Below are 22,428 nucleotides of genomic sequence, written 5' to 3'. Positions count from 1 at the left end.
GAGACTGATTCGTCATTCTCATATTTTATATAAATGTCACATTATTCTGAATAGTTTTTGGAACGCAAATCTGTAAATCTCGTTCGGTTGCTCTTCTATTAAACTTTATTCCTCCGGCCCTCTGGAGTATTTCACTGCATTCGGAACAATTTAGAGCTTGGATTATACATACGTAACTGCACGTGTTTTAATACTACTTGAAAATGGCAGAAGACGGTAAATATATATTATTTTTTGTACGTGCGTTGCAAAATATTATTTTTCCAACATTAATTTTGTGTGCTCGTGCTTTCTTACATTATTGTGACCATCAGCAGCGTCTCAAGCCGCGTGGTTTCTGTTATGATTTCCATCTTGTAACATCTTATGATATACACGTGTTTCTGCTTAGTTTCACGATCGATTAAAATGACAGTATTATCGGAAATATCGAAAAATCCCGATATATCAACAGTTTTTGAGCTCTAAATTTGCACTGGCAAATTTAGTTTAAAAAAAGAAAGATAGATATGCTGTATATATAATTGTATAGTAATTGAATAGGTTAGATTATTATCGGTCTTGTTGCAGAAAAAAGTAAGAAGAAGAAGAATAAGCTATCGCTCGGCGAAATTCAAAGGACGATGAAGTGCGAGATAGAACCCTCCAGTGAGGAGGTAAAGCTGGAATATAAAGATTGGCCTCTACTGTTTAAGGTCAGTGATTCGGTTTTTTTGTAAATCTTTTCTTACACAATAAAAACCAAATGAAATACAATAATGAAAAGAAATTTCTTATTTATTTATCGCAGAATTTTGACAAAATGTTGACACGTACAAAACATTTTACACCCTTAACATGTGGTTCTACTCCACTCAATCGTACCTTGTCAGAGTACATAAAATCAGGATGCATCAACTTGGACAAACCTTGCAATCCATCGTCACACGAGGTGGTAGCTTGGATAAAGAGGATTTTAAGGGTAGAGAAGACTGGTCACTCAGGTACACTGGATCCTAAGGTATCAGGATGTTTGATAGTTTGTATAGACAGAGCAACCAGATTAGCCAAGTCCCAACAGTCTGCTGGAAAGGAATATGTTGCCGTATTTAAACTCCACTCTGCACCAGAAAATATTCAGAAAGTAAGTTATTGGAATGTTGTAAAGATATCTCGCATGATGTCATACATTAATGTTATGTGATGATTTAGGTAAAGCAGTCGTTGGAAAAATTGCGAGGTGCTCTGTTTCAAAGGCCACCATTGATATCTGCGGTCAAAAGACAACTTCGCGTTAGGACAGTATATGAGAATGAATTGCTCGATTTTAACAAGGAAACTAATATGGGAGTGTTCCGTGTCAGTTGCGAAGCTGGCTCTTACATTAGAACCATGTGTGTCCATCTTGGACTTTATGTAGGTACTGGTGGCAATATGCAAGAACTTCGGAGAATTCGTTCCGGTGTTCAGTCTGAAAATGATGCTATGGTCACAATGCATGACATTCTTGATGCCCAATGGTTGTATGATAATCATGGAGACGAATCTTATTTGAGGAGAGTTATAAAACCGTTAGAAGTGCTATTAATGAATCACAAGAGGATCATCTTGAAAGATAGTGCTGTATGTGTTCGAGCCTTTATTTCTTAATTAAAATACAAGAATAAGATTTTTGTTAAATTAATTTTATTTATAGTTAATATTTGTATTTAACAGCAACATTAGCATTATATTATGAATTTGTAGGTAAATGCAATTTGTTACGGAGCTAAAATAATGTTGCCAGGTGTTATAATGTATGACCAAGGGATAGAGTTAAACCAAGAAATTGTAATTGTAACTACTAAAGGCGAAGCTGTTGCAATTGGTAAGTATATTTTCAGAATAATTGTATATAATGATGTACATTATTTGACTTCTTGCATTATTTATTATTATACTTGTAAGAGAAATACAAAATTTATATATTACTTTTATATTTATTTCTGGAAAAAAATTATATTTTTTTTAAACAATATTTAAACAATTTTATTTATATATATTTAGCCATAGCTTTGATGACGTCTCCAACTATGGCTGCTTGTGATCATGGAGTGGCTGCAAAAATCAAAAGAGTAATCATGGAGAGGGATGCATATCCAAGGAAGTGGGGCTTGGGTCCTAAAGCATCACAAAAAAAGCGTATGGTACTTGAAGGGACCTTGGATAAATATGGAAAACCAAATGAAAACACACCTGCAAGTTGGCTACAAAATTACACGGATTATTCTGCACCAACAGCAACGTCAACGGCAGAAATTAAGGCAAGTCTTAATTATTTTAACTTTCTAATTTCTTTAATATTTTTTTAATAAGAGTAGATTTTTATATATATGAGAAATTAACAATTTATAAAATATTTAAATAAATATAGACGGAAAACAATGGTGAACTCGAGAACGTTAGCTCTAGAAAAAGGAAAAGAGAAGATGAGACAAGTGTAACAGATACAAATATTTCTGTGAAACAAGAAGAAATATCACCGGAATTATCATCACCAAAAGATAAAAAGAAAGAGAAAAAGGACAAGAAAAAGAAAAAAAATAAAGAGAAGCAAGACACAGAAGGTGAAGAGTCCATGGTAGTGGAAGAAGGGGCTAGTGAGGTAATTAGATCATGATTTTAATTTGAATATACAATTAGAAAATTTTTTGATATATGTATATATTACTACATTGTTACACGACATATATTATAGGAGTCTTCAGTAAAGGAGGAAAAAAAGAAAAAGAAGAAGAAAAAGGATAAAACTCGAGAACCTACACCAAGTTAGGTATAATTTTTTATGCAAAAAAAAAAAAAATTAAATAATTGTTAATAAAATATAAAATTATTTTCTCTTTATGACATTATATTATATGTCACATTCTCTAGCCTAAGAATCCGATTCTAGTTTGATATATTGTACAGTAACTTCTTGATTTTGCTAAATACTCTAAGGCCAGTATTCATAGTCTGAACCTATATTTAAGATCGTCTTAAGATCTTGTTTAACCAATAAAATGATGCTTACAGCTACTTCATTGATTGAACAGGATCTTAAAATGATCTTAAATATAAGATCAGACTATGAATATCGGCTTAAGGTATGAACAAAAAAAAATTTTATATTTGACTTTTACTTTTTTTCTGTAAGTTTGTTGATACTTTATTGCATTTATGTCATTCCCAGATGCATATATTTCAATGTAAAAAATATTTTTAATTGTAATTTCTAATTATCATTCTATTCAGACTGATAAGAATGATTAAGAGAGTTTACTGTACATTATATATATCTTTTTTTTTATCATGAAGACAAGAATTATATATTTTTATGTCACCAATATATATATATATATATATATGTATATATATATATATATATTTTTTTTTAGTAAAAAGTATTCTTAACTGCAACACATAAATTTGTATAAATCATTATATTAACATTGATGTATAAGATTGTAGTTTCTAGGAAATCTCAGATATTCCAATATCAATTATAATTAATATGTGACATTTGATAAATTTCTTTTATTGTATGTATATTACCCCATTTTCAGCTTGTGTCTTGTGTACTTTTCTTTTCTTTTGTTCGTTTACATACCGTGATTTATAACAATTTATAATATACAATCCATTAAGTACACCACTTTTATCAAGGTAGCATATCTTAAATAAAAATTTCGATGAAATTTAAAGCGCATATTAATTGTTTGCGTTAGTTGTGAAAAAAGTATCCTTTTTATTTTAAAAAGATGTATATTTTCTTTAAATATCATATTGCGAGTGATATATTGAAAAACAATTATTTAAATACAACTGTATCAAGCATAGCTCCCAAACATTGGACAATATTTGTAGCCATTAGCGTATCCACTTTTTCCTCAAGATGTCGTTTCGGATCTTGCTTGCCCACATTCTTTATTGCTAATTGTTCGGGTGTCATCTTTTCTTCCTCCTCCAAGGCCTGTAAAAACATTTATTACATTATTACATTATTAAAATTACATTAAATTATATTGTGATGAAAGAAATTTGAAATATCTAGTCACACATGTCCATCATATACAAATAGTATTTGTAAAGTTTTAAAATTTTTGCATAATGTTTTCACCTTATTGTAATTCTTTGCGAGTTCAAGCATCTCAGAAACGATATTCTCATTGAGTCGACTGTGATCCGAATATTCGGCAAGAGTTAGACCATCCATCCATGTCTTTTTGTGTAAATTCAGCAGCATTTTCTGTTCCAGCTCATTCTTACGATAATTAATACTAATACTATAGTAATGTCGATTCAATCCGTGTATCAACGCTTGAACCGACGGTTTCTGTAGATGGCCTAGATTCGACGTTGTTTGTCTCGGTTCTTGTCCCAAGACCTGCAATAAGTATGATACCCAAAGGTCATAATCAGAAGACACATGGTCGATCGGCACACAAGTATACTTACCATCATGTTTGGATTGATTAATCTAAATGCATCAATGACAACCTTTCCCTTCACTGATTGTATAGGATCAATGACAACGGCTACAGCTCTTTCACTGAGAGCCTCAAAAGATTGTTGAGTGTTAATATCCACTCCAGATAGCCAGCAACCGAAACCCGGATGAGAATGATACCAGCCCACTACCATTTCCGGTCGACCGGTCTGCTTCAGCATATCCAACATCTTTGCTTGAAACACTGGATCTACTGCCTCTACACTAACACCCTGAAATATAAGAATATATATGTGTGTAATATATGTAATACAAATGTAATTTTCATTACATTTTAACATTTACCGTTCCTGTTTGCGGCATAGCAAAAACATCGATAACGCGAACAGTATAATCGTCGACAAATTCTCCCAACATCAAACCCATCACTTCCATTGGTACTCCGGCACGACCATGTTTAAGCATTTTCAAAAGTGCCAAGGACGATATGTACACCTACAGAAACAAAATAAACTTGAAGGATGCAAAAAAGAACAAAGATATAAAATATATCTGAACGATAAATACCTGTTCAGCTGTGTCAACAACAGGTGCATCGGAGGGTGGTGGTCCTTGATTTAAACCCGGCATTCCACCGCCTAATCGTAATAGCCTATCCATCCTGATGTGTCAATTGAACTCTACACTCTGGAAATATTCGAGAAATATAATTACCATATAAAGACCCTTCAAAGATCCGAAGCGTCATGGTGGTGAGAGTGTTTAAAGGTTAAGAAAAGAGCGCTATGTCGATTCTGAATCTGCCGGGGATTTTTAGGATCAAATAATACAATTGTATCGGATTAGAATACAAATTACTCTTACGGCTCTTATGATAATTTATTAACGAGAGAATTCCTTTTTCTTCGTGACAAATTGAATAACCATTCCTTTCCAAGCCTCACCGTCTGACAAGCCTCAAATGTGCATAATCACGAGCGCAGTCTGTTGGTTGTCTTCAGTGTTGCCTGACGAGGTGAGCAGAAGGGCGAGGGGGGAGAGGAGAGCGAACAGAAACGTCAAATTCCCATCATGTATTTCGGTTGAACGTCTCTCGCGCCCTCTGAAAATTGACACTTGACATCGCAAAACGTACATACCTGATACATACCTGATATCTGATATACGTTGTGTCAATGAAATCGAAAATATACAATGAAGGAAACGTATTCGGTGATTTCGTCTAAACTAGCTGGGGGACCGAAGGGACTGGGTAAAATTTTTTATTTCAATTCCCGAATAATAAAATATTGCGAGAAAATAAATATTTTTTTTTTTCGTTATTGATAATATGATAAATCGAAATGTCGATAAAAATAGGTTATATTTTTATTCAACAAAACCAAATAATAAAATGTAGGACAATTTGAAATACATTTTGCATAAAATCTTTTAATTTTTTTTTTTTCAAAACTGAAATAACTCTTATATATTTATTTCAGGTGATCCTGATGACAAGAGCTTGAGAAAGGTAGAGAAAGATGTACTGATACCAAAACTAATGCGAGACAGAACTAAAACAGAAAAATGTGTCAATGAAGTTAAAGGTAATTACTTAATTTATATTGCCACAAGAAATAGAATTTGCATATCAACTGTAATCTTTTCCTCTGCAGAATTCCACAACTGCTGTCTCAATTCAGGATTGTTAAATGTTATAAAGTGTAGAAAAGAAAATGAAATAATGAAATCATGTATGGAAAAGTGGTTTTACAATCAAGACTTTATTAAAGAATGTACGGAACAATATCTAAAAGAAAGGAGTGAATTCAGGAGATCTGGAATTCCTAAAAAGCAAAAAAGAATAGAAGCATCGTTATAAACATAGAGATAACAAATAGATGATACCACAGGATTGTTTATTGTTGAATAAATCGATATTTGTAATTGAAATATGGATTCTCTTTCAACAGAGAAACCATAAAAGTAAAACATTGCGCAAATTGCTTCAAATGTAGTGAAAAAGCCAAATGGGCAATTAAAATTGTTTTAATTTTTAGATAAATTGCTCATGATACTCTTATTGTAAATTCTTGTAAATTTGCACTGCAAGCTAATTGAATGTTCATAAAGTAAACTTTTGAACTATTAGCCTCTCATTCATATCTATTATACATATAAATATAATAATGATTTATATAAATTATGTGTTGCAGTAAGAACATACTTTTTACTAAAAATATATAATTCTCTTCTTCATGACTAAAAAAAAGATATATAAAATGTACAGTAAACTCTCTTAATCATTCTTATCAGTTTGAATGGAATGATAATAGCATGTAATATTTTCAATTCTATCACTTTATTATTAGAAAAAGTGCAGATTGCAAAGGAATGTTTATGCAATAAGGATACTATTTCATCCTGCTAAGTTCATAATATAAATCAACTGTAATATAGAACAAGCTTTATTGTTGCGCATTGTAAATAAAAATATCTGTAAATTGTACAAAGATTTAATTCCCAAAATTTTGTGACTTCTTATTTATCAAATTATTTATTCTCCGAACGTTCGTTTCTCGAATCTCTTGTACAGAAAGTTAAAAATTAAAAAAAAAATTATTTTATCTCTCACTGACGTACTGTGTGCTATATAGTAACAATAGTACAATTTCGAGTTGCACGCGACGAGTATCCCATATATGTATCGCGTTGTATGGCTCCTTAAAGAGCTGGGCACTCGTAATAGAATCCACGTGGAAGCTGCGGATTCGTTTCTCGGCGGAACAGCCGTCAAACAGCCAGCGAGTGTTCCTCGTCCGAAAAAATCGTATATTTTCACACACAGACGCGCGCAGTAAGAGTACGAAATTAAGAGGTGGGGGTGTGGAGGTCTCGCTGCTCTTGCTGATGTGGAAGTCGAAGAGTCGTGGAACGAGAAGACGGAAGACGCGTTCGTTCAGTGAGAGACGCCGCTCAGACCCTCTTCAGCTGAGTCTCTCGCAGCTGACGGTTCCTTCCTTTTATTCACGCCGGTATCTTTTCGAATGCTACGTCTCATGTTCCTGCAAATCTTAATCGGTTTCTCTATCCTGGCGACGGCGATCCCGAAACCGGACGCGGAGCATCGTATTTTAAACAAGGTTAGAAAAAAAAATTTAGGAATTACGATGATAAAATTCCGTTCTGTCAGCATTTTTTTTTTCTTTTTTTCCGTCAGGAAAAAATAGACTTATTATTTATATTATTTATTATTGAAACTGATAAATTTTTTTATTTTAGTTAAAGTCTTAAGAAATGAAGAAAAAAATTGTAGTTTTGAAGAATTTATCGAGCATATTATATTTTAGGATGTGAGCAATGAAGATCACTATATCAATTTGCAACACAATCCAGCCTATGATCATGAAGCATTCCTCGGAGAAGAGGCTAAAACCTTTGACCAGCTTAGTCCTGAAGAAAGTACTAGAAGACTAGGGCTAATTGTCGATAAAATAGACGATGATAAGGACGGCTACGTGACGCAAGAAGAGCTTAAGGATTGGATAATGTATACACAACAGCGTTATATCAGGGATGATGTGGAACGTCAGTGGAGATCTCATAATCCAGATGGAAAAGATAAAATACCTTGGGTAGAATATACAGCGATGGTTTATGGAGATATAGATGATTTTGAGAAGGAAAGACAAGATAAATTGGACAATGACTCTTTTTCATATATTCACATGTTGAAAAGGGATCGAAGAAGATGGATTGCCGCGGATTTGGACGGGGATGATGCTTTGACCAAGGAGGAATTCACTTCCTTCCTTCATGCTGAACAAGCAGAGCACATGAAGGATGTGATAGTGCTAGAAACGATGGAGGACATTGATAAAGATGGAGATGGAAAGATATCCCTTATGGAATATATTGGTAAATGATTATTCTTTGTTGCACTTGAAAAATGGCTTAAGCAGTTCTTAAACTGAATCTTCAACTTATTGACAGGTGATATGTACAGAGGCAACGAGGATGAAGAAGAGCCAGAATGGGTGAAGAATGAGAAAGAACAATTTTCCTTGTATAGAGACAAAGATGGAGATGGATATTTAATTGCCGATGAGGTTGGTGGTACTTACATGTCTCTTATAATTGTTATAAAAAAGATGTATATGAAAAAAATTTTGAAAAAAATTATTTCTTTGCATTATTGCATTATTAAGTGGGTCCTATAAAACTATATTCAATTTTGTTTCGAAACAGGTGAAAACGTGGATTATCCCCGCGGACTTTGATCATGCAGAGGCAGAATCAAGGCACTTGATTTATGAAGCAGACACGGATGCGGATCACAAATTGACGAAGGACGAAATTTTGGAAAAGTACGATATATTCGTTGGATCTCAAGCGACAGATTTTGGCGAAGCGTTAACGAGGCATGATGAGTTTTAGCGAGGTGTAATCTCATAAAAAGGAAAGATCAGTCACAAACAAATTATTTATAACGCCTATACTTAAAATCTTCTAGTTCATAAATAATCTCATAAGATAAAAGCTGGAGATTCTCTATTTATAGAAGACAGAGTTCATCTATTTACTCTAATAAATATTTTTCTTTATATTGTAACATTATACAAAATATTTTATATTATAATATATATAATAAAATATATCGTTATAAACTTTATACCTATAATTAGTTAATGTAGATATGATAAGCATGATAAAATGCTATCTGCCAAAAAGTATAAAGATTAATTAGTTATTGTTATAATAAATTTTTGATATTGCCATTGTATTATCGTTATTTTCTATGACTATCCGGTAAATTAATTACGTATCTTTTATATTATCATGTTGTATATTTTGCTATACTGATAACGATTGTTCGGCAGTATGATATCTGGGATATACGATCATCTGTCATTATGCGATCTGATCATATTTATCAGATAAGCCCCCAATCTTTCATAGCAATGTGAACAGTATCTGTATAACGTCGTGAATTAGCTAACGAGAATGAAAAGGATTTATTTGACTATACTTTTAATAATTTGCACCTGCAATGTGCTTTTGGGTAAGTATATTTATTTTCCTTTACAAAGTGTTTGACCTTGTGTCTTGATAATATAAATATTGCACACATAAACAATAAAGATATAAATATAAAATAACGCTGCATAGCGTTTTCAGGCCATCGAGACATAGCGATATTTTCATTCAAGACTCTAATAACGAGCAGACAAGAATAGAATATAAAGAACATTTAAGTGCATATACACACGTTTATAAAGTTTTAAGACAGGCCACATTGTATAAGTATTGTATATATATATATATATATATATATATATCATACACATACATACATTATATATAATTTATATAAAAAAATATAGAAAAAATGTATTGTATTATGGAAAAAAATGTTGCTTTGATATGCTATACGAATTATAGAAAGTGTATTATAAAAAATAAGTTATAGAGCAATGATGCTAAAACTATTTAATATTTCTGGTTTGTTTGATTCATATTCAGTTTGTCTCATTGAATGTTTTATAGAGATTCATCAATTTTCTATAATTTCTCCTCCTTCTTTTTTAAATGAGAATCTACTCTAATAATAACAGATTCCAAGGAAGCACAATGCTTCAGTTTTACATGGCCAGGCATGGAGATTGATACAAATTGCACAATATATAATGAAAAGTATCCATATATTCCTTGTGTGGAGCCTATATATAGTGAGTATAATTTGATATTCAATTTTAATTATTTTCATTTAGTATTCTCTATATATTTCTTTCAGATTATACAAACTCGCCGAATACAACTGAACTGTGGAAAAACAGAAACCTAGACAATTCATGGATATCTGATTGTGGTATTGGCTCTGTTTGTGTAAAGTATACATACATATATAATGGAGTGGGTAAATATATATTTTACAACTAAACAGAATGTTATAGAATCCAGATGTATGATCTGTACAAATATATCAATTATTTGTAGTTGTAAACGCGAGTTATTTTTGTGGAAAACTTATAGAGGATCAGGCAATAGCAGTTACAGAAGGCTGTTATGTTACATATGTATGTATCACACACACACACACACACACATATATATATAATATATATATATATATATATATATGTAAAATCTTCATATTTTTTTCCATATAGTTGTATAACTATATAAATTAATATTATTCGATAATAAAGTACAGATATAATATATTATAATTTACTTTTAGGCTGAAGGATATACTATTGAAGCATGTGCTTGTCAATCTGACAATGACATGCCTTGCAATTTGACGATAAGAAATACGTGTTCGATATTAATTACTTTTATGGCTACAGTTCCACTGTTTATATATAAAATTTTCAATATTCCCTGACACTTTTGGATTGTTTTATCCTTCTGATATGGATAAAATTGTACAAATTATATATATATAACATTTATTACAATTTATATGCAATTATCAATTAAGCGTATATCTTTTTACAGTTTTGTAGAATACACTAATGTGTATTTACTTATTTAATGTAAATTATATACAAAGATGAATAGATCATATATATATATATATATATAATCGTGCACTCTCGCAAAATCAAAAAAATAAATAATTGTACATGTAAAGAAATAAAGAAGACAATATAAACTCTGAAGTAACAATAACATATATAACAAAAGTTGTTGACAATAAAACACAATAAAGAATGCTATATTAAAAATAACATATTTCTTTAAAAGGATATTATTTCATATACTCAAATAATATATTCTGATCTTAATTATTACGTATGGAAGTATTACAAATTAGGTTGTCGTACATTATATTCCAAAAGAATACTTATTAACAAAGAATATATGATAAAGTTATATTATATGGCAAATTGTGTAAAAAATTAAGGCTTATTCACACATTTGAAGCAACGAATTAATTGTAACGTCTTTTTTGCCGTGATTAGCGTCATATACTGATTTGATAACTTCTTTGTCAACGTTTGGAAACATTTCTGCAATCTGCAAAGTATGGTTACATATATTATGTTTACACATAACAAAAAGAAGCATTGGATAAAATTGTATTACGAGATATACATTATTAGAGGTATATACCTGTTTTAACTCGACCTCAGCGTTTGGCAAAGAACTTGGTATAGCTGTTGGTGCAGCAGTAGCTGGAGGTCTTGTGTAAACATTTACTGGGGCATATGGCATGCCGAACATCGTGGCAGAAGGAACCATCATAATTGAAGAGGAATTCATATATGGATGAGATTTATTCTACAGTAAACATGAGTTTACCAAAAAAAAGAAAACGAATAATAAAATATTTGAATAAATTCCTAAGGAAAAGATAATTCCTTAACAGTATTAAATATTAATATCACAAGTATGCAAATTACAACAATAGTTAAATTATAAATTTAAGCTGAGATAATCTGTAATTTTTAACACATGAAAGTAATGATAAATATAAATATAATTAATATAAGATGTATGTTTATTGTTAGTACCGTGTAACTGAAAACTAAATTGATCATGCCTTCCTGATTCTCCCCCTGTTTTCCACTAAGCATATACCAATCTTCGTGCGTCTCTCCCTTCTGAATGACTTGTGGCGGAATTTCTATATGACCCCACGCAATCAATTCATCCATCACAAAGGAGCACTCGTCGTAAATTTCTACATATATTTGAGAAACTCCAGGTGGAAGGAGGCTAAAATGAGATAAATATTGAAATACTTATGACAAATATGTATATCTTAAAGCATATGAAAACAGAATATGTATATGCATTCTTACCACTGGATCACTTTGTTCCAATGTGGATTTTTTCCACCATTAGAGTCTGTATGTGTCTCATATACTGCATGTCCCACTCGTAATCTCACATAAGGATCCATTCTTGTCATTCCATAATTTTTTACTAATTTGGCCTAGAAAAAAAATGGCTTTTTGACATCAGAAAGTATAGTACATTGCAATGTTGGCTCATTTAAGTCAAGTAATAATAGGTATATTTCATGTATATGAGAAGATTGAAATTACCTGAGAAATTGTTACACTAAGCCTGCCTACTCGTGGGTCATGAGATACCTGCATACTTTGCATCTGCTGATGGAGAGCTAGAGCAGCTTGTTGATCTGCTGCTTCTTGCTGCAGTTGCGCATTGCGCTCTTCTATTCTCAAAAAACTATCCGGTAGTGGTCCCACAAAAGCCTAGTAATGTATACAAATAAAAAAATTATAAAGATATAAAAATTAAAAAATTTAAATATGAATAAAAATTTGTTGTAGCAACACATTGTATAATTAATGTCTAGTATTTAAAATACAATTAAATATTAAGAAGCAGAAGATTAAATGCATTCAGCTGCATGTGTCAAAATTCATCTAATGTATTTATGCGGACACGTAATGTAATAATGTAATGCAGATCGTGCAACATTTCTAGTGCTTCTAATTATGTATATTGCGTTTGACAAGCAAGAGCCCGTATACATACCCGTTTCTTCCAATCCTCGTGCAGAGGTCTATCCGTGTCCATGTTGAAAAAAAGTATTAAAAAAAATATGAGATATTATCTCCCACTCAGATCTTGATCCTAATTGCGATTGACGTTTCACATGCGGAATTTCTCCGAAATTCGAATACGTCAAATCACGCAAACATGCATTACTCGGAATGTTTACTGATCGACTGTCAAGTACGCAGCCGTCAGTCTGCTCAAATCTGCGCAAGCTGTTCTCGTTAGAGATGCAAAGTAGCCGCCAATCAGATATCGCTTTTACGAACGTTAAAAAGCAAAATGGCCACTAATGTTAGCTATTACGATTGGTTTGACACTTGACACGCTGGTGTTAACAATATGGCTGGTACGTATGTTTCTAGCTATTTCCTATAGTTTATGACATATGAAGGAATATCGTCGGTATTGCAGTACTCCTGTAATCTGCATCAATCTCTATTTGCACACAAATATATTTACATTGTGAAATTTTCCTGACAAAAAAAATCCATACATGTGAAATTATGGAATATAAATGTCAAATATCGTTATTATTAATTTAATCTTTAGATTACGAATTGAAATATGGCTCATATTAATCTAGATCAAGGAATAGAACATGTGGACTTTTTAACAAAGTTTCACAATATTTCGAATAAATTGAAAAAGTAAGTTCTTTAAAATACTTGTATAATTAAAACTCTTTTTATATGCAATAATTTGTTTCTTTTATTTATATAATAATCTTTTAGACGTTTTCTGAGGAAGCCAAATGTCTCTGAAGCATGTGATCAATTTAGTGAGTATTTCATTATACATCTATGTAAATTTTTAATTAATATCAGAAAAACAATGTAAAATGGAAATTCTTCTTTGTAGGTGCTTTAGCCACTGAATGTGAACAGAAAGAGTTATGGCAATATGCGGGTTTATGTTGGTTGGCAGCTGCCAGATGTCAAGGCACATTAGAAAATGCTTCTTCTGAAATAAATCTTCTGATAAAAGCAGGAAGGCAATTTCTCATAGCTGAGAAAAAAGACAATGATATAGGATGTCCCTCTCTAGGCCATGAAAATATACAGGTTTTTATATGAATATTATAAAATTCTGATACAAAAAAAATAAAAGCTAAAAATTGTTTTTATACTTTTCAGGCAGCTGTAAGTTGTTTTGGCCATTCTATGGCAAGATGCAGCAGCCAACCAGGATTTAACACAATTTCTGCAGGTTTATCAGTGGAATTAGCATTAGCATTGGGTCCCGGTCCTGCTGGTATTCAACAGCTGCGAAAAGCGATTGATATATTTCCCACATCAAAAGCTATTAATACTTTAGTGTCTTTTTATATAAACCAAGGTTGATATTCAATTTTTATTATTTTTTTGTAATTTATATTTTTACTATTATCCTTTTTATGTTGACAGAATAATATATGTAATGTTTCATATAATTTTATCTTTATAGGAGATTATGTAGCTGCACTACAAATTCTTAATGAATTCGTAGAATTTGCGGAAGCTTGCGTTGTGGCTGGTGCCAGAGGAAATTACAACGCTATTCTACATAGGTATTATAATAACGTTTTGTAGAAGCATATATTTAATAGTAAAAATATATAATAAAATCGACGATTGGTAGGTGTGAGGTAACGCGAGTACTTTTGCTACTCATTCTTCAGCCATCGCCACAGAGATTAGCACCTTCTGTTGCCCAGGTTCTCGAAAAATATGCATGGGCCGAAGAAAATGTGAATAATAGTATGGATCATGTATAAATTTATATATTTCAAACTTTACAAGTATATTAGAATATGATACATTTAAAATTGTTAAATTAATTAATTTTTTTGTTTTGTCTAGATCTGAATATGAGCGAGGATGAATTATTATTACTGCAATCTCTGGTATTAGCATGCCAATCTCACGATCATCAAGCAGTGTTGGAACTCGAGAGCGAATTGTATTCTTACTTTGACACGGAGCAAAAGGAATTGTTACATAAATTGATACAAGTATTATCGACACAGTAAATATATACGATGATGAAACCACCAGACGCGACTAATTTTTGCCCGGAATTTCATTTATCATAGTCTTCCGTGCTTTTACGTCGTGCTGTACAGTCTGCCGAAATAAAAAATCGGGATATATTCATCGAGAGAAGAGGAATGTCAGTCGTTTTTCTTTCATTTCTATGCGATTACATTATTAGTAGTCTTGAAACAGGTTTCTGTTTAAGCTATTGCACAATTAAGATGACGCCGACGAGACGAACCACGCTTTTACTAATCCAGCAATGTTGCAAGTAGCGAATTCGCAAGGGTCGCTTCTTCTGATCTCGTTCGCAACGACAAGAGCGACGCGCGATGTGAAAGGAAGAGGAACTTTTTACATAAGAATCATGGAACGAACGACTGGAATGGAATGGAGTTGGAAGGAAGGGCATACGGTGTGTGTGCCGGTATGGCATCATGGAGATGGGGGAGGGGATGTCTCGCGCGTTCCCCGATACATTAAGGTCCTCTGTTCCTTCCACGACTGCTATTCAAGACAGAGTCTCTCAGTCATCGCGCGAAAGTGCCTCCGGAGTCCTTCGGATCGGAATCGATTGCGTTTCATTAAATTGTTTAATCTTAAGTTCTACACCGAGGTAACGATCTCTTCATTCTATTGTTGATATTCTTTATAACAAAGCTTTATTTTTAATCATATAACACACATAAAAGCAAGTATAAATCATAAATATAAAAATTCATCAAGATGCTCCCGGAACGATGCGTCAGTTTTTTTTTATTCAGACTTGAGGAACATAAGAAGGCTCTTCAAGCGCAAACTATCTCTTGTAATCGGAATAAAAATCAGCTTCAAGGACGTCGATAAATTCTTCAATTTAAAAGTCAAGGCCCAGAGACTCTTATTTCTATCATATTCCAAATGAAACGATAATTAATCAGACGTGAACAAATTAAGTTGCAGTTATATTTCATTATTTGATTTATTTACTATCAAAGATATTTTTCTGCGAATTTACTTAAAAAATATCAATATAGACTGTGAAAGTGATTTATTATAAATAAAAAAATGTATCTGAATCCACACAAAATTAAGATTGATTTTGGAAATTTAAATATTTCATAGATTATACCATACTAATTAAGACCATATAGGACATATGTACTTGTAAATATATTTAAAATATATTTTCAAGACTAAATGTTTACAACGATTGTGCGACTTTAAATATTGTTAAGTTTCACCACGAGAGTTTGTACACACACTCGCGATTATATACATTTTATATTGCACGGATTATTATATCGTATAATTTGCGTAACATTAAAAAAAAATATTTAAAAATTTCCAATTTTAAAAAACCAAATCCTAATTTTACGTAGATGCAAATTTTTTTATACACTTGTTATAAACGCGGTTTTTTTTTTATCGTGATATTCTTTTGATACCTTACCGAGATATACCGCTACAGTGATTTACCACGTGTTTCGGCAACCTTGAACTCTCTTTGCTCACTTGAACGAAGGTGAATGCCCTAAGTACCTGCATTCTTCGGCTTACAAGTGTGTATTTCTATGGAGAAGTTTGACCTGTGTATATCTAGAGAGAGTTTGAAAATGGTTTATCTACTTAAAAAGTTCATTTATAGAAGAGATTAATTTATGTCACAAACATACATTTTTTTATTGTTATATAAAGTGTACTTATATGTACTTATATGTACAAAAAAAATTCGTCAATTAAACATTCAATTCTCTCGTTTAATCAGAAGAAAAAAATGAGCAGAGATTGGAAGACAATTTTCGTAACCGGAGGCGCTGGTTACATCGGCAGTCATTGCATCGTCGAGCTATTGGAGTGCGGATACGACGTGGTGGCAATAGACAATTTCGCAAATAGCGTGACAGAAACCGATGGCGAATCCGCAGCGCTCAAGAAAGTTGAGCAAATAACGGGCAAGAAGGTGATATTTTACAACTGTGATCTGCTCGACAGAGAAAAGCTCGAGACAATCTTTAACAAGGTAGCATTCGTTAACATTATTCTATATTTAATATATGTATATATATTTCATTTTTTATCATGGTCGTTTTTTCATTATATATAATTGCATAAAATTTACGAAAAAGTTAAAAGAGCGATCTCTTTTTCATACATATGTAAAAAAAAGTAATTTGTCATTTTCAGCACAAAATAGACTGTGTAATACATTTTGCGGCTATCAAAGCCGTCGGCGAGTCGATGCAAGTTCCGCTTCATTATTACCGTAATAACATAATAGGAGCTATTAATTTACTCGAGGTATAAAAAAAAGAATATATTACACGCGTCTTGAATCATCTCTTCAAACAATTTGACACACGTTTTTTTATTTACAGGTGATGAAAGCGGCCGACTGTTTTCAGCTTGTATTCAGCAGCTCTTGTACCGTTTACGGCGAGCCTACAGAATTGCCTATCACAGAGGAACACAAAACCGGCAACATTACTAATGTTTATGGACGGACAAAGTATTTTATCGAAGAGATGTTGAAGGATATATCTCGGGCTGAAAAGGTTCATAAGCGTAAAAATTTCTAATTTACTTTTTTTCATATTTATGATCAATTATAGATAAAAGTTTACATATGTAACATATTATTGTAGTATATTTTTATATAAATAATATATAAAAATTTGCTCTACATGCTCCATATGTAAACCAAATTTTTCTTTAGTTTTATTTTTCTAGGAGAAATTATATATCATTATGTGTGTTCCATTTTATATATTACTTTTATTGAAAACATTTTTTTTTCTTTGGACAACAGAGTTGGAATATCATATCCTTAAGATACTTCAATCCGGTAGGCGCTCACCATAGCGGGTTAATCGGTGAAGATCCGACGAAACCATTCACGAATCTCATGCCATATATCGCTCAAGTCGCTTCAAGACAGAAGCCAGAACTGATTATATTTGGTGGTGATTATCCTACAAACGACGGCACAGGTAACATCATCTTGATTCTAATATGAAATAAGTATAGGTATATAATTTAAGATGTAATTTGCATAATATAATATTATACCTCGTGTTCTGTATTCTTTCTCGGCAGGTGTTCGCGATTACATCCACGTTATGGATCTGGCGGCAGGCCACGTAGCGGCATTAAATGCCTTGCACAAACAGCATCTTAGATTAAAAATTTATAATTTAGGTACCGGCAATGGCGTTACTGTACTGGAATTGATAAAAACATTTGAAAAAGTAACCGGCACTACTGTGCCATATATTATAAAGGAGAGAAGAGAGGGTGACATCGTGTCCATGTATGCTAATACAGATTTGGCGAAAAAGGAATTGGGATGGACAGCGAAATACAACGTTGAGCAAATGTGTAAGTAATGTAAAATTTTAGCTCAACAATCTCAAAATATATTTAATGAATGACAAATAAATACAGGTCAAGACTTTTGGAGGTGGCAAGCGATGAATCCGCATGGTTATCGTACGTCAATAAAGAATTGTATTAATGAACATCTGAATAATACAAATAATACATCATAACAATGAATTGTATCAAAGAACTTGTGCAAATAATTTATAATAAAGGACCCAGGTTTTGTCTTATAACGTACATATTTATGTTTATAGCTTTTTTTTCTTACATTTCATGATTAATTTTTACTCTCGTTCTCGCTCCTTTCAGTGTCAACATCACTTTCAGCTTTCTCACTTTCATCCAGAATTTCATAGAGTGATAAATGTTGAAATTTTAAAATTTCCAGACCCCAACTCGTCCATCCAGGCAATAGATATCTTGCAAAAATTTCTAAACATTTAGGCTCATTTGGGAGATACTTCTTTATGATTTCTAAGCATATAAGTACATTTTTTTTATTGCAACATGTTGCTACAAATGTTATATCGATTATATTTTTAAATTTTTATATCATATATATTCATACCTGTGAGAGGTGGTTTGTGAGAATGCACTGCACTAGGTACACTGATCATTAGTTTGCCATCAGGAATGTTCATTTTGTCTTCCTCTAATGCAGATCCTAATATCAGTAATTCAAAAGGTTGCTTCCCAGGCGTTGAATTAAAATTACATATTGTATCGCCTGTTTGCGTTACCTAAATGACAATTATGTTATCTAATGTTTGTTGTATTGAATATTTATCACTTTGTAAAAATTATATCATAAGAGACATCACTTACTTTAATCCAATACCATTTAGCTCTATAAGTAATACCCCAGGATGGAAATATTTCATTAAAGATACTATTTAAATGATTAGACGAATTAGTACACCATATAGCCACAATACCATTTGAATGTAATAATTTTTTTATTGGTATTTTGATTAATTCCTCATTGTACATCATTTTGTAACTACAAAAGAACAAATTCATTTCTCATTTTACAATCAAAAGTTATATGTACTTATCTCTTCCCCTTTGAAATTAGTTAAATCTATAATGTAAAATAAATTGCCACTAAAATTTTATTTTTCAATCAATTATATATATAAAGAGTCTAATATATATGTGTATATAATCACCTAGCTTCAGCAAATTTCATTTTCTTTCTTCTAATTGACTTGTTCCACCAAGGTGGATCCAATAATATAAAATCATACTGATTATTCAGTTCCATCTTCTTTTCTATATCTCTTACATCGTAGGAATAAAATGTACATTTTTTTGGAAATACATATTTCTTACTGTGAGCCTCAGATATGATAGCATTATTTGTATCATTGGATCCATATAGACTCTCATCTTTGAGACAGTAGGTATCCTGATAAAATTTTTGTGATGCCAAGCGTGCTGCTTTGTTGTTATCCAAAGACATATTTTCATTAAAGAGTCCTCTGACTTTTGCACTAGACATTATTGCGTTGAATTTTTGTTTAACATGATCGACCTGTTGTAAGAATTACTTGAGATAAACTAAAAATTATAAACTAAAAATATAATTTTTATGCCATAAGACTTCTTAGTTTTAATTTTATAAGAAATTCATGAAATATAAAGATTAAAATTTTTTTTTTTAACCTACTTCTTCCAAGTCTCTTTCTGGCAATAATTGTGAACGCTTCCTCTTTTTCTTATTATGCGATACAGCCTCATTTTGAACGGTTTGTACAATTTGATTTTGCCTCAAATATTGAGAATTAATCTCGAATATCATTTTATTGAAGAATAAAGTGTAAAATCCACTTTCATTCAAGACATTTTTGTATATCTCATTGAGGTATTGTAAATGGGATACAATCCAGCCTTCTTCACTGGTAAGAAGGATACTCATAGTGGCTACTTGTCATACACACAAATGCACGCAATATTTATTATATAGATTTTCTTTATTACAGATTTATATCTAGATCTCTTACGAGATGCATTTTATATGTTCAATTCACTAGGATTGTATGTCAAATGATTTTATCATGCTGCATGTGTCAATTTATGCGAGGAGAATATAATTCCATACGTGTACCAATATATTTCATTGTAACGTATGTATATATGCGCTAGGTCATTCGAAAAATCTATACGTAACGCGCAATTGCATGCAAATTCGATTCTTTAATATTATTGGTCGCCATTTGCCGGCATTTTACTCGCTCCAATCTCCAATATCATCTCTTCTCTCCTGCCTCCTGTTTGTCCTTCGAGAGAGTCCTATTTGTTAAGTCACATATTTTTTATCGTTATAAAAGTACCTTCTAAGGACGCGCTATGGTTTTATTAGGCGAAATATTTCCGGATTTTATGGCGGACACACAACTAGGAACGATTAAGCTTCACGAGTGGCTGGGCGATTCGTAAATATTTTGCAATATTATAACCTAAAATCTTTTTCTCTTTCTCTCTCTCTCTCTCTTTCTCTCTTTCTCTCTCTATCTATCTATATATCCATATCTGTACATATATATTTGTAGAAAAGATATTGATTGTTTGACAGTATATATATGTTATAAATATAGTTTTAGAAATAGATAAAAAAATTCAAAATAATAGCATGCTCTATATTTTTTTATCTGTTATTTATATCTGTCGATATATTTAACTTGTAATAATTTGTCACGTGGTATACGATTAATAAATAAAGCCTAATTGTACTTTTTATATTTACATATAAATAGTACTTTTCCAAAAATTATATATATAAATTTTATTTTTGTTCACAATAAACTGTGTCATTTGTGTGTAGCATGCAAATTATGTAGCTGATATATAAATTACATTAATCTGTTTTACAGTAGAATGTATTTTATGTATAACATTTCTCCCCTCCATGAAAATAGGTGGGGCATCTTATTTTCTCATCCCAATGATTTTACACCGGTCTGCACAACCGAATTGGCACGGGTTGCAAAACTAATGCCTGAATTTAGGAGATTAGGAGTGAAAGTAATCGCATTGTCTTGCAATTCTGTTGAGTCCCATCGTAAATGGATAAAGGTTTGCAGTTTTTTTTTTTCAAATAACTGTAGCGTTTAAGCTTTTTATTATGCACGATTTAATAATAAATTTAATATTTAATATTAAATTTATAAGAAATATAAATAGAATAAATTAATACTCGAGAACAGAATATTATTCTATTTATTATTCTATAGGATATAAAAAGTTATGGCGAGCTGACAGATGAGGAATTTCCATATCCAATAATAGAAGATCAAACCAGGAAATTTTCTACATTATTAGGAATGTTGGATCCTGCAGAAGTGGACAGTCAGACTGGCTTAGCCATGTCTGCGCGAGCTGTTTTTATAATTGACCCAAATAAAAAGATGAGATTATCAATTTTATATCCAGCCACTACTGGTCGTAATTTTGAGTAAGAACTATCATGTTTTATTTTATATGCAATAAATAAAAGATTTTTGTATAACTCTACTATTAAAATTTTACATCTTAATTTACAGCGAAATAATAAGGGTGATTGAATCTCTTCAGCTTACAGAAAAGTACAAAGTAGCAACTCCTGTAGATTGGAAGGTAGGTTTTAAGAAATTTTAATGTTTAATTCTTTTTTTTTTATCAAAGATATTAATTTTTTGTAATTGAGATTGAATGACATTATTATAACTTGTCAATAAAGTGATTAATTTTTTTCAATATTTCAGAAAGGAGACGATGTAATGATTGATCCAAGTGTATCAGACAGTGAAGCCAAAGCTTCTTACAATGATATTAAAACTGTGATGTTGCCCTCTGGCAAAACGTACCTGCGTATTGTGCCACAACCTATAGATGCATAAAAGAAATTTCCTATATATTTTCAAAGAAATTCTAAAATTTGACTTCTGCATAAATCATTTTACAAAATGTAAATGTTTTACTTATGTTATTATTTTACAAGATAAACCTTTTAATATTTTTTTATAATTATTATATATTAAATATATATATATATATATAAGTTAATATTAATATCAATTACTTAATATTAATATTAATTTACAATATATTAAT

The 22,428-nt window shown here is 31.5% G+C and overlaps 10 protein-coding genes across 16 annotated transcripts; 7 read left to right on the top strand and 3 right to left on the bottom strand.

Annotated features, from left to right (window-relative positions):
* The first annotated feature begins 59 nt into the window (after positions 1-59).
* On the top strand, positions 60-3,324 carry Nop60b (dyskerin pseudouridine synthase 1 Nop60B). The gene is made up of 8 exons (XM_072908933.1): positions 60-216; positions 571-695; positions 791-1,123; positions 1,192-1,602; positions 1,726-1,846; positions 2,026-2,282; positions 2,393-2,623; positions 2,717-3,324. The coding sequence occupies exons 1-8, from the start codon at positions 204-206 to the stop codon at positions 2,789-2,791; spliced, it is 1,566 nt and encodes a 521-aa protein (XP_072765034.1). The 5' UTR covers positions 60-203; the 3' UTR covers positions 2,792-3,324.
* Positions 3,325-3,725: 401 nt separating this feature from the next.
* Rpn11 (regulatory particle non-ATPase 11) lies at positions 3,726-5,482 on the bottom strand. Of its 2 annotated transcripts, none has more exons than XM_072908936.1 (6): positions 5,392-5,482; positions 5,015-5,134; positions 4,793-4,942; positions 4,456-4,719; positions 4,118-4,384; positions 3,726-3,970 (listed from the first exon to the last, which is right to left on the bottom strand). In XM_072908936.1, the coding sequence occupies exons 2-6, from the start codon at positions 5,105-5,107 to the stop codon at positions 3,809-3,811; spliced, it is 936 nt and encodes a 311-aa protein (XP_072765037.1). In that variant the 5' UTR covers positions 5,108-5,134; positions 5,392-5,482; the 3' UTR covers positions 3,726-3,808. The 2 variants fall into 2 exon arrangements, with proteins under 2 accessions (XP_072765037.1, XP_072765036.1); XM_072908935.1 differs by having other exon boundaries at positions 5,312-5,461.
* Positions 5,483-5,503: 21 nt separating this feature from the next.
* LOC140674982 (COX assembly mitochondrial protein homolog) lies at positions 5,504-6,490 on the top strand. Its single transcript, XM_072908941.1, has 3 exons — positions 5,504-5,699; positions 5,929-6,033; positions 6,103-6,490. The coding sequence occupies exons 1-3, from the start codon at positions 5,642-5,644 to the stop codon at positions 6,306-6,308; spliced, it is 369 nt and encodes a 122-aa protein (XP_072765042.1). The 5' UTR covers positions 5,504-5,641; the 3' UTR covers positions 6,309-6,490.
* A 626-nt stretch (positions 6,491-7,116) lies between these two features.
* On the top strand, positions 7,117-9,200 carry Scf (Calumenin B scf). Its single transcript, XM_072908934.1, has 4 exons — positions 7,117-7,569; positions 7,777-8,344; positions 8,420-8,535; positions 8,675-9,200. Exons 1-4 carry the CDS (start codon positions 7,474-7,476, stop codon positions 8,861-8,863), a joined length of 969 nt encoding a protein of 322 aa, XP_072765035.1. The 5' UTR covers positions 7,117-7,473; the 3' UTR covers positions 8,864-9,200.
* An 83-nt stretch (positions 9,201-9,283) lies between these two features.
* Positions 9,284-11,064, top strand: LOC140674981 (uncharacterized). 2 transcript variants are annotated; one of them, XM_072908938.1, is made up of 5 exons: positions 9,284-9,488; positions 10,042-10,155; positions 10,221-10,343; positions 10,424-10,503; positions 10,668-11,064. In XM_072908938.1, exons 1-5 carry the CDS (start codon positions 9,431-9,433, stop codon positions 10,812-10,814), a joined length of 522 nt encoding a protein of 173 aa, XP_072765039.1. In that variant the 5' UTR covers positions 9,284-9,430; the 3' UTR covers positions 10,815-11,064. The 2 variants fall into 2 exon arrangements, with proteins under 2 accessions (XP_072765039.1, XP_072765040.1); XM_072908939.1 differs by lacking the exon at positions 9,284-9,488 and adding an exon at positions 9,495-9,928.
* A 147-nt stretch (positions 11,065-11,211) lies between these two features.
* LOC140674980 (toll-interacting protein) lies at positions 11,212-13,162 on the bottom strand. Its single transcript, XM_072908937.1, has 6 exons — positions 12,941-13,162; positions 12,484-12,654; positions 12,238-12,371; positions 11,947-12,151; positions 11,546-11,713; positions 11,212-11,449 (listed from the first exon to the last, which is right to left on the bottom strand). Exons 1-6 carry the CDS (start codon positions 12,980-12,982, stop codon positions 11,339-11,341), a joined length of 831 nt encoding a protein of 276 aa, XP_072765038.1. The 5' UTR covers positions 12,983-13,162; the 3' UTR covers positions 11,212-11,338.
* Positions 13,163-13,367: 205 nt separating this feature from the next.
* On the top strand, positions 13,368-15,592 carry LOC140675305 (40-kDa huntingtin-associated protein). Its single transcript, XM_072909667.1, has 7 exons — positions 13,368-13,611; positions 13,696-13,742; positions 13,823-14,025; positions 14,098-14,299; positions 14,408-14,510; positions 14,582-14,700; positions 14,803-15,592. Exons 1-7 carry the CDS (start codon positions 13,529-13,531, stop codon positions 14,970-14,972), a joined length of 927 nt encoding a protein of 308 aa, XP_072765768.1. The 5' UTR covers positions 13,368-13,528; the 3' UTR covers positions 14,973-15,592.
* On the top strand, positions 15,239-18,573 carry LOC140675303 (UDP-glucose 4-epimerase). The gene is made up of 7 exons (XM_072909663.1): positions 15,239-15,592; positions 16,724-16,978; positions 17,143-17,256; positions 17,334-17,510; positions 17,765-17,945; positions 18,052-18,333; positions 18,400-18,573. The coding sequence occupies exons 1-7, from the start codon at positions 15,239-15,241 to the stop codon at positions 18,501-18,503; spliced, it is 1,467 nt and encodes a 488-aa protein (XP_072765764.1). The 3' UTR covers positions 18,504-18,573.
* Positions 17,791-20,678, bottom strand: Mettl4 (Methyltransferase like 4). 5 transcript variants are annotated; one of them, XR_012048361.1, is made up of 7 exons: positions 20,006-20,678; positions 19,506-19,870; positions 19,162-19,336; positions 18,905-19,076; positions 18,605-18,810; positions 18,025-18,128; positions 17,791-17,927 (listed from the first exon to the last, which is right to left on the bottom strand). XR_012048361.1 is itself a non-coding variant. In XM_072909664.1 (6 exons), the coding sequence occupies exons 1-5, from the start codon at positions 20,252-20,254 to the stop codon at positions 18,614-18,616; spliced, it is 1,158 nt and encodes a 385-aa protein (XP_072765765.1). In that variant the 5' UTR covers positions 20,255-20,678; the 3' UTR covers positions 18,080-18,176; positions 18,605-18,613. The 5 variants fall into 5 exon arrangements, 2 of the variants coding, with proteins under 2 accessions (XP_072765765.1, XP_072765767.1); XR_012048360.1 differs by having other exon boundaries at positions 17,873-17,962; XR_012048362.1 differs by lacking the exon at positions 17,791-17,927 and having other exon boundaries at positions 18,080-18,176; positions 18,605-18,755.
* Positions 20,678-22,330, top strand: Prx6a (Peroxiredoxin 6a). The gene is made up of 5 exons (XM_072909670.1): positions 20,678-20,771; positions 21,255-21,411; positions 21,570-21,790; positions 21,879-21,951; positions 22,080-22,330. The coding sequence occupies exons 1-5, from the start codon at positions 20,686-20,688 to the stop codon at positions 22,212-22,214; spliced, it is 672 nt and encodes a 223-aa protein (XP_072765771.1). The 5' UTR covers positions 20,678-20,685; the 3' UTR covers positions 22,215-22,330.
* The last annotated feature ends 98 nt before the right edge of the window (positions 22,331-22,428 follow it).

This window comes from Anoplolepis gracilipes, chromosome 17, assembly GCF_047496725.1.
Source record: "Anoplolepis gracilipes chromosome 17, ASM4749672v1, whole genome shotgun sequence".
Lineage (NCBI taxonomy): Eukaryota > Metazoa > Arthropoda > Insecta > Hymenoptera > Formicidae > Anoplolepis > Anoplolepis gracilipes.
Note: the sequence above shows the minus strand (reverse complement) of the source record. Positions and strands in the feature narration are given on the sequence as shown.

Bases quoted from the DNA above. Each gene is read 5' to 3' on its own strand.
- LOC140675305 (XM_072909667.1), top strand. From the start codon at position 13,529: ATGGCTCATATTAATCTAGATCAAGGAATAGAACATGTGGACTTTTTA. The intron at 13,743-13,822 runs GTGAGTATTTCA...TCTTCTTTGTAG, and splicing joins TGAAGCATGTGATCAATTTA to GTGCTTTAGCCACTGAATGT. The intron at 14,026-14,097 runs GTTTTTATATGA...TATACTTTTCAG, and splicing joins TAGGCCATGAAAATATACAG to GCAGCTGTAAGTTGTTTTGG.
- LOC140674980 (XM_072908937.1), bottom strand. From the start codon at position 12,982: ATGGACACGGATAGACCTCTGCACGAGGATTGGAAGAAACGG. The intron at 12,152-12,237 runs GTAAGAATGCAT...ATCTCATTTTAG, and splicing joins TGGAACAAAGTGATCCAGTG to CCTCCTTCCACCTGGAGTTT. The intron at 11,450-11,545 runs GTATATACCTCT...CATACTTTGCAG, and splicing joins CTGAGGTCGAGTTAAAACAG to ATTGCAGAAATGTTTCCAAA.
- LOC140674982 (XM_072908941.1), top strand. From the start codon at position 5,642: ATGAAGGAAACGTATTCGGTGATTTCGTCTAAACTAGCTGGGGGACCG. The intron at 5,700-5,928 runs GTAAAATTTTTT...TATTTATTTCAG, and splicing joins TGGGGGACCGAAGGGACTGG to GTGATCCTGATGACAAGAGC. The intron at 6,034-6,102 runs GTAATTACTTAA...TTTCCTCTGCAG, and splicing joins ATGTGTCAATGAAGTTAAAG to AATTCCACAACTGCTGTCTC.
- LOC140675303 (XM_072909663.1), top strand. From the start codon at position 15,239: ATGTTGCAAGTAGCGAATTCGCAAGGGTCGCTTCTTCTGATCTCGTTC. The intron at 15,593-16,723 runs GTAACGATCTCT...TCGTTTAATCAG, and splicing joins ATCTTAAGTTCTACACCGAG to AAGAAAAAAATGAGCAGAGA. The intron at 18,334-18,399 runs GTAAGTAATGTA...AAATAAATACAG, and splicing joins ATACAACGTTGAGCAAATGT to GTCAAGACTTTTGGAGGTGG.
- Prx6a (XM_072909670.1), top strand. From the start codon at position 20,686: ATGGTTTTATTAGGCGAAATATTTCCGGATTTTATGGCGGACACACAA. The intron at 21,791-21,878 runs GTAAGAACTATC...CTTAATTTACAG, and splicing joins ACTACTGGTCGTAATTTTGA to CGAAATAATAAGGGTGATTG. The intron at 21,952-22,079 runs GTAGGTTTTAAG...TCAATATTTCAG, and splicing joins CAACTCCTGTAGATTGGAAG to AAAGGAGACGATGTAATGAT.
- Rpn11 (XM_072908936.1), bottom strand. From the start codon at position 5,107: ATGGATAGGCTATTACGATTAGGCGGTGGAATGCCGGGTTTAAATCAA. The intron at 4,385-4,455 runs GTAAGTATACTT...TACTTATTGCAG, and splicing joins TAATCAATCCAAACATGATG to GTCTTGGGACAAGAACCGAG. The intron at 3,971-4,117 runs GTGAAAACATTA...ATGTTTTTACAG, and splicing joins TCGCAAAGAATTACAATAAG to GCCTTGGAGGAGGAAGAAAA.
- LOC140674981 (XM_072908938.1), top strand. From the start codon at position 9,431: ATGAAAAGGATTTATTTGACTATACTTTTAATAATTTGCACCTGCAAT. The intron at 10,344-10,423 runs GTAAATATATAT...AATTATTTGTAG, and splicing joins ATACATATATAATGGAGTGG to TTGTAAACGCGAGTTATTTT. The intron at 10,504-10,667 runs GTATGTATCACA...ATTTACTTTTAG, and splicing joins AAGGCTGTTATGTTACATAT to GCTGAAGGATATACTATTGA.
- Nop60b (XM_072908933.1), top strand. The intron at 1,847-2,025 runs GTAAGTATATTT...ATATATATTTAG, and splicing joins AGGCGAAGCTGTTGCAATTG to CCATAGCTTTGATGACGTCT. The intron at 2,283-2,392 runs GCAAGTCTTAAT...AAATAAATATAG, and splicing joins CGTCAACGGCAGAAATTAAG to ACGGAAAACAATGGTGAACT.
- Scf (XM_072908934.1), top strand. From the start codon at position 7,474: ATGCTACGTCTCATGTTCCTGCAAATCTTAATCGGTTTCTCTATCCTG. The intron at 7,570-7,776 runs GTTAGAAAAAAA...ATTATATTTTAG, and splicing joins AGCATCGTATTTTAAACAAG to GATGTGAGCAATGAAGATCA. The intron at 8,536-8,674 runs GTTGGTGGTACT...GTTTCGAAACAG, and splicing joins GATATTTAATTGCCGATGAG to GTGAAAACGTGGATTATCCC.
- Mettl4 (XM_072909664.1), bottom strand. From the start codon at position 20,254: ATGAGTATCCTTCTTACCAGTGAAGAAGGCTGGATTGTATCCCATTTA. The intron at 19,871-20,005 runs GTAGGTTAAAAA...TTCTTACAACAG, and splicing joins CAGAAAGAGACTTGGAAGAA to GTCGATCATGTTAAACAAAA. The intron at 19,337-19,505 runs GTGATTATATAC...GTTCTTTTGTAG, and splicing joins ATGAAATTTGCTGAAGCTAG to TTACAAAATGATGTACAATG.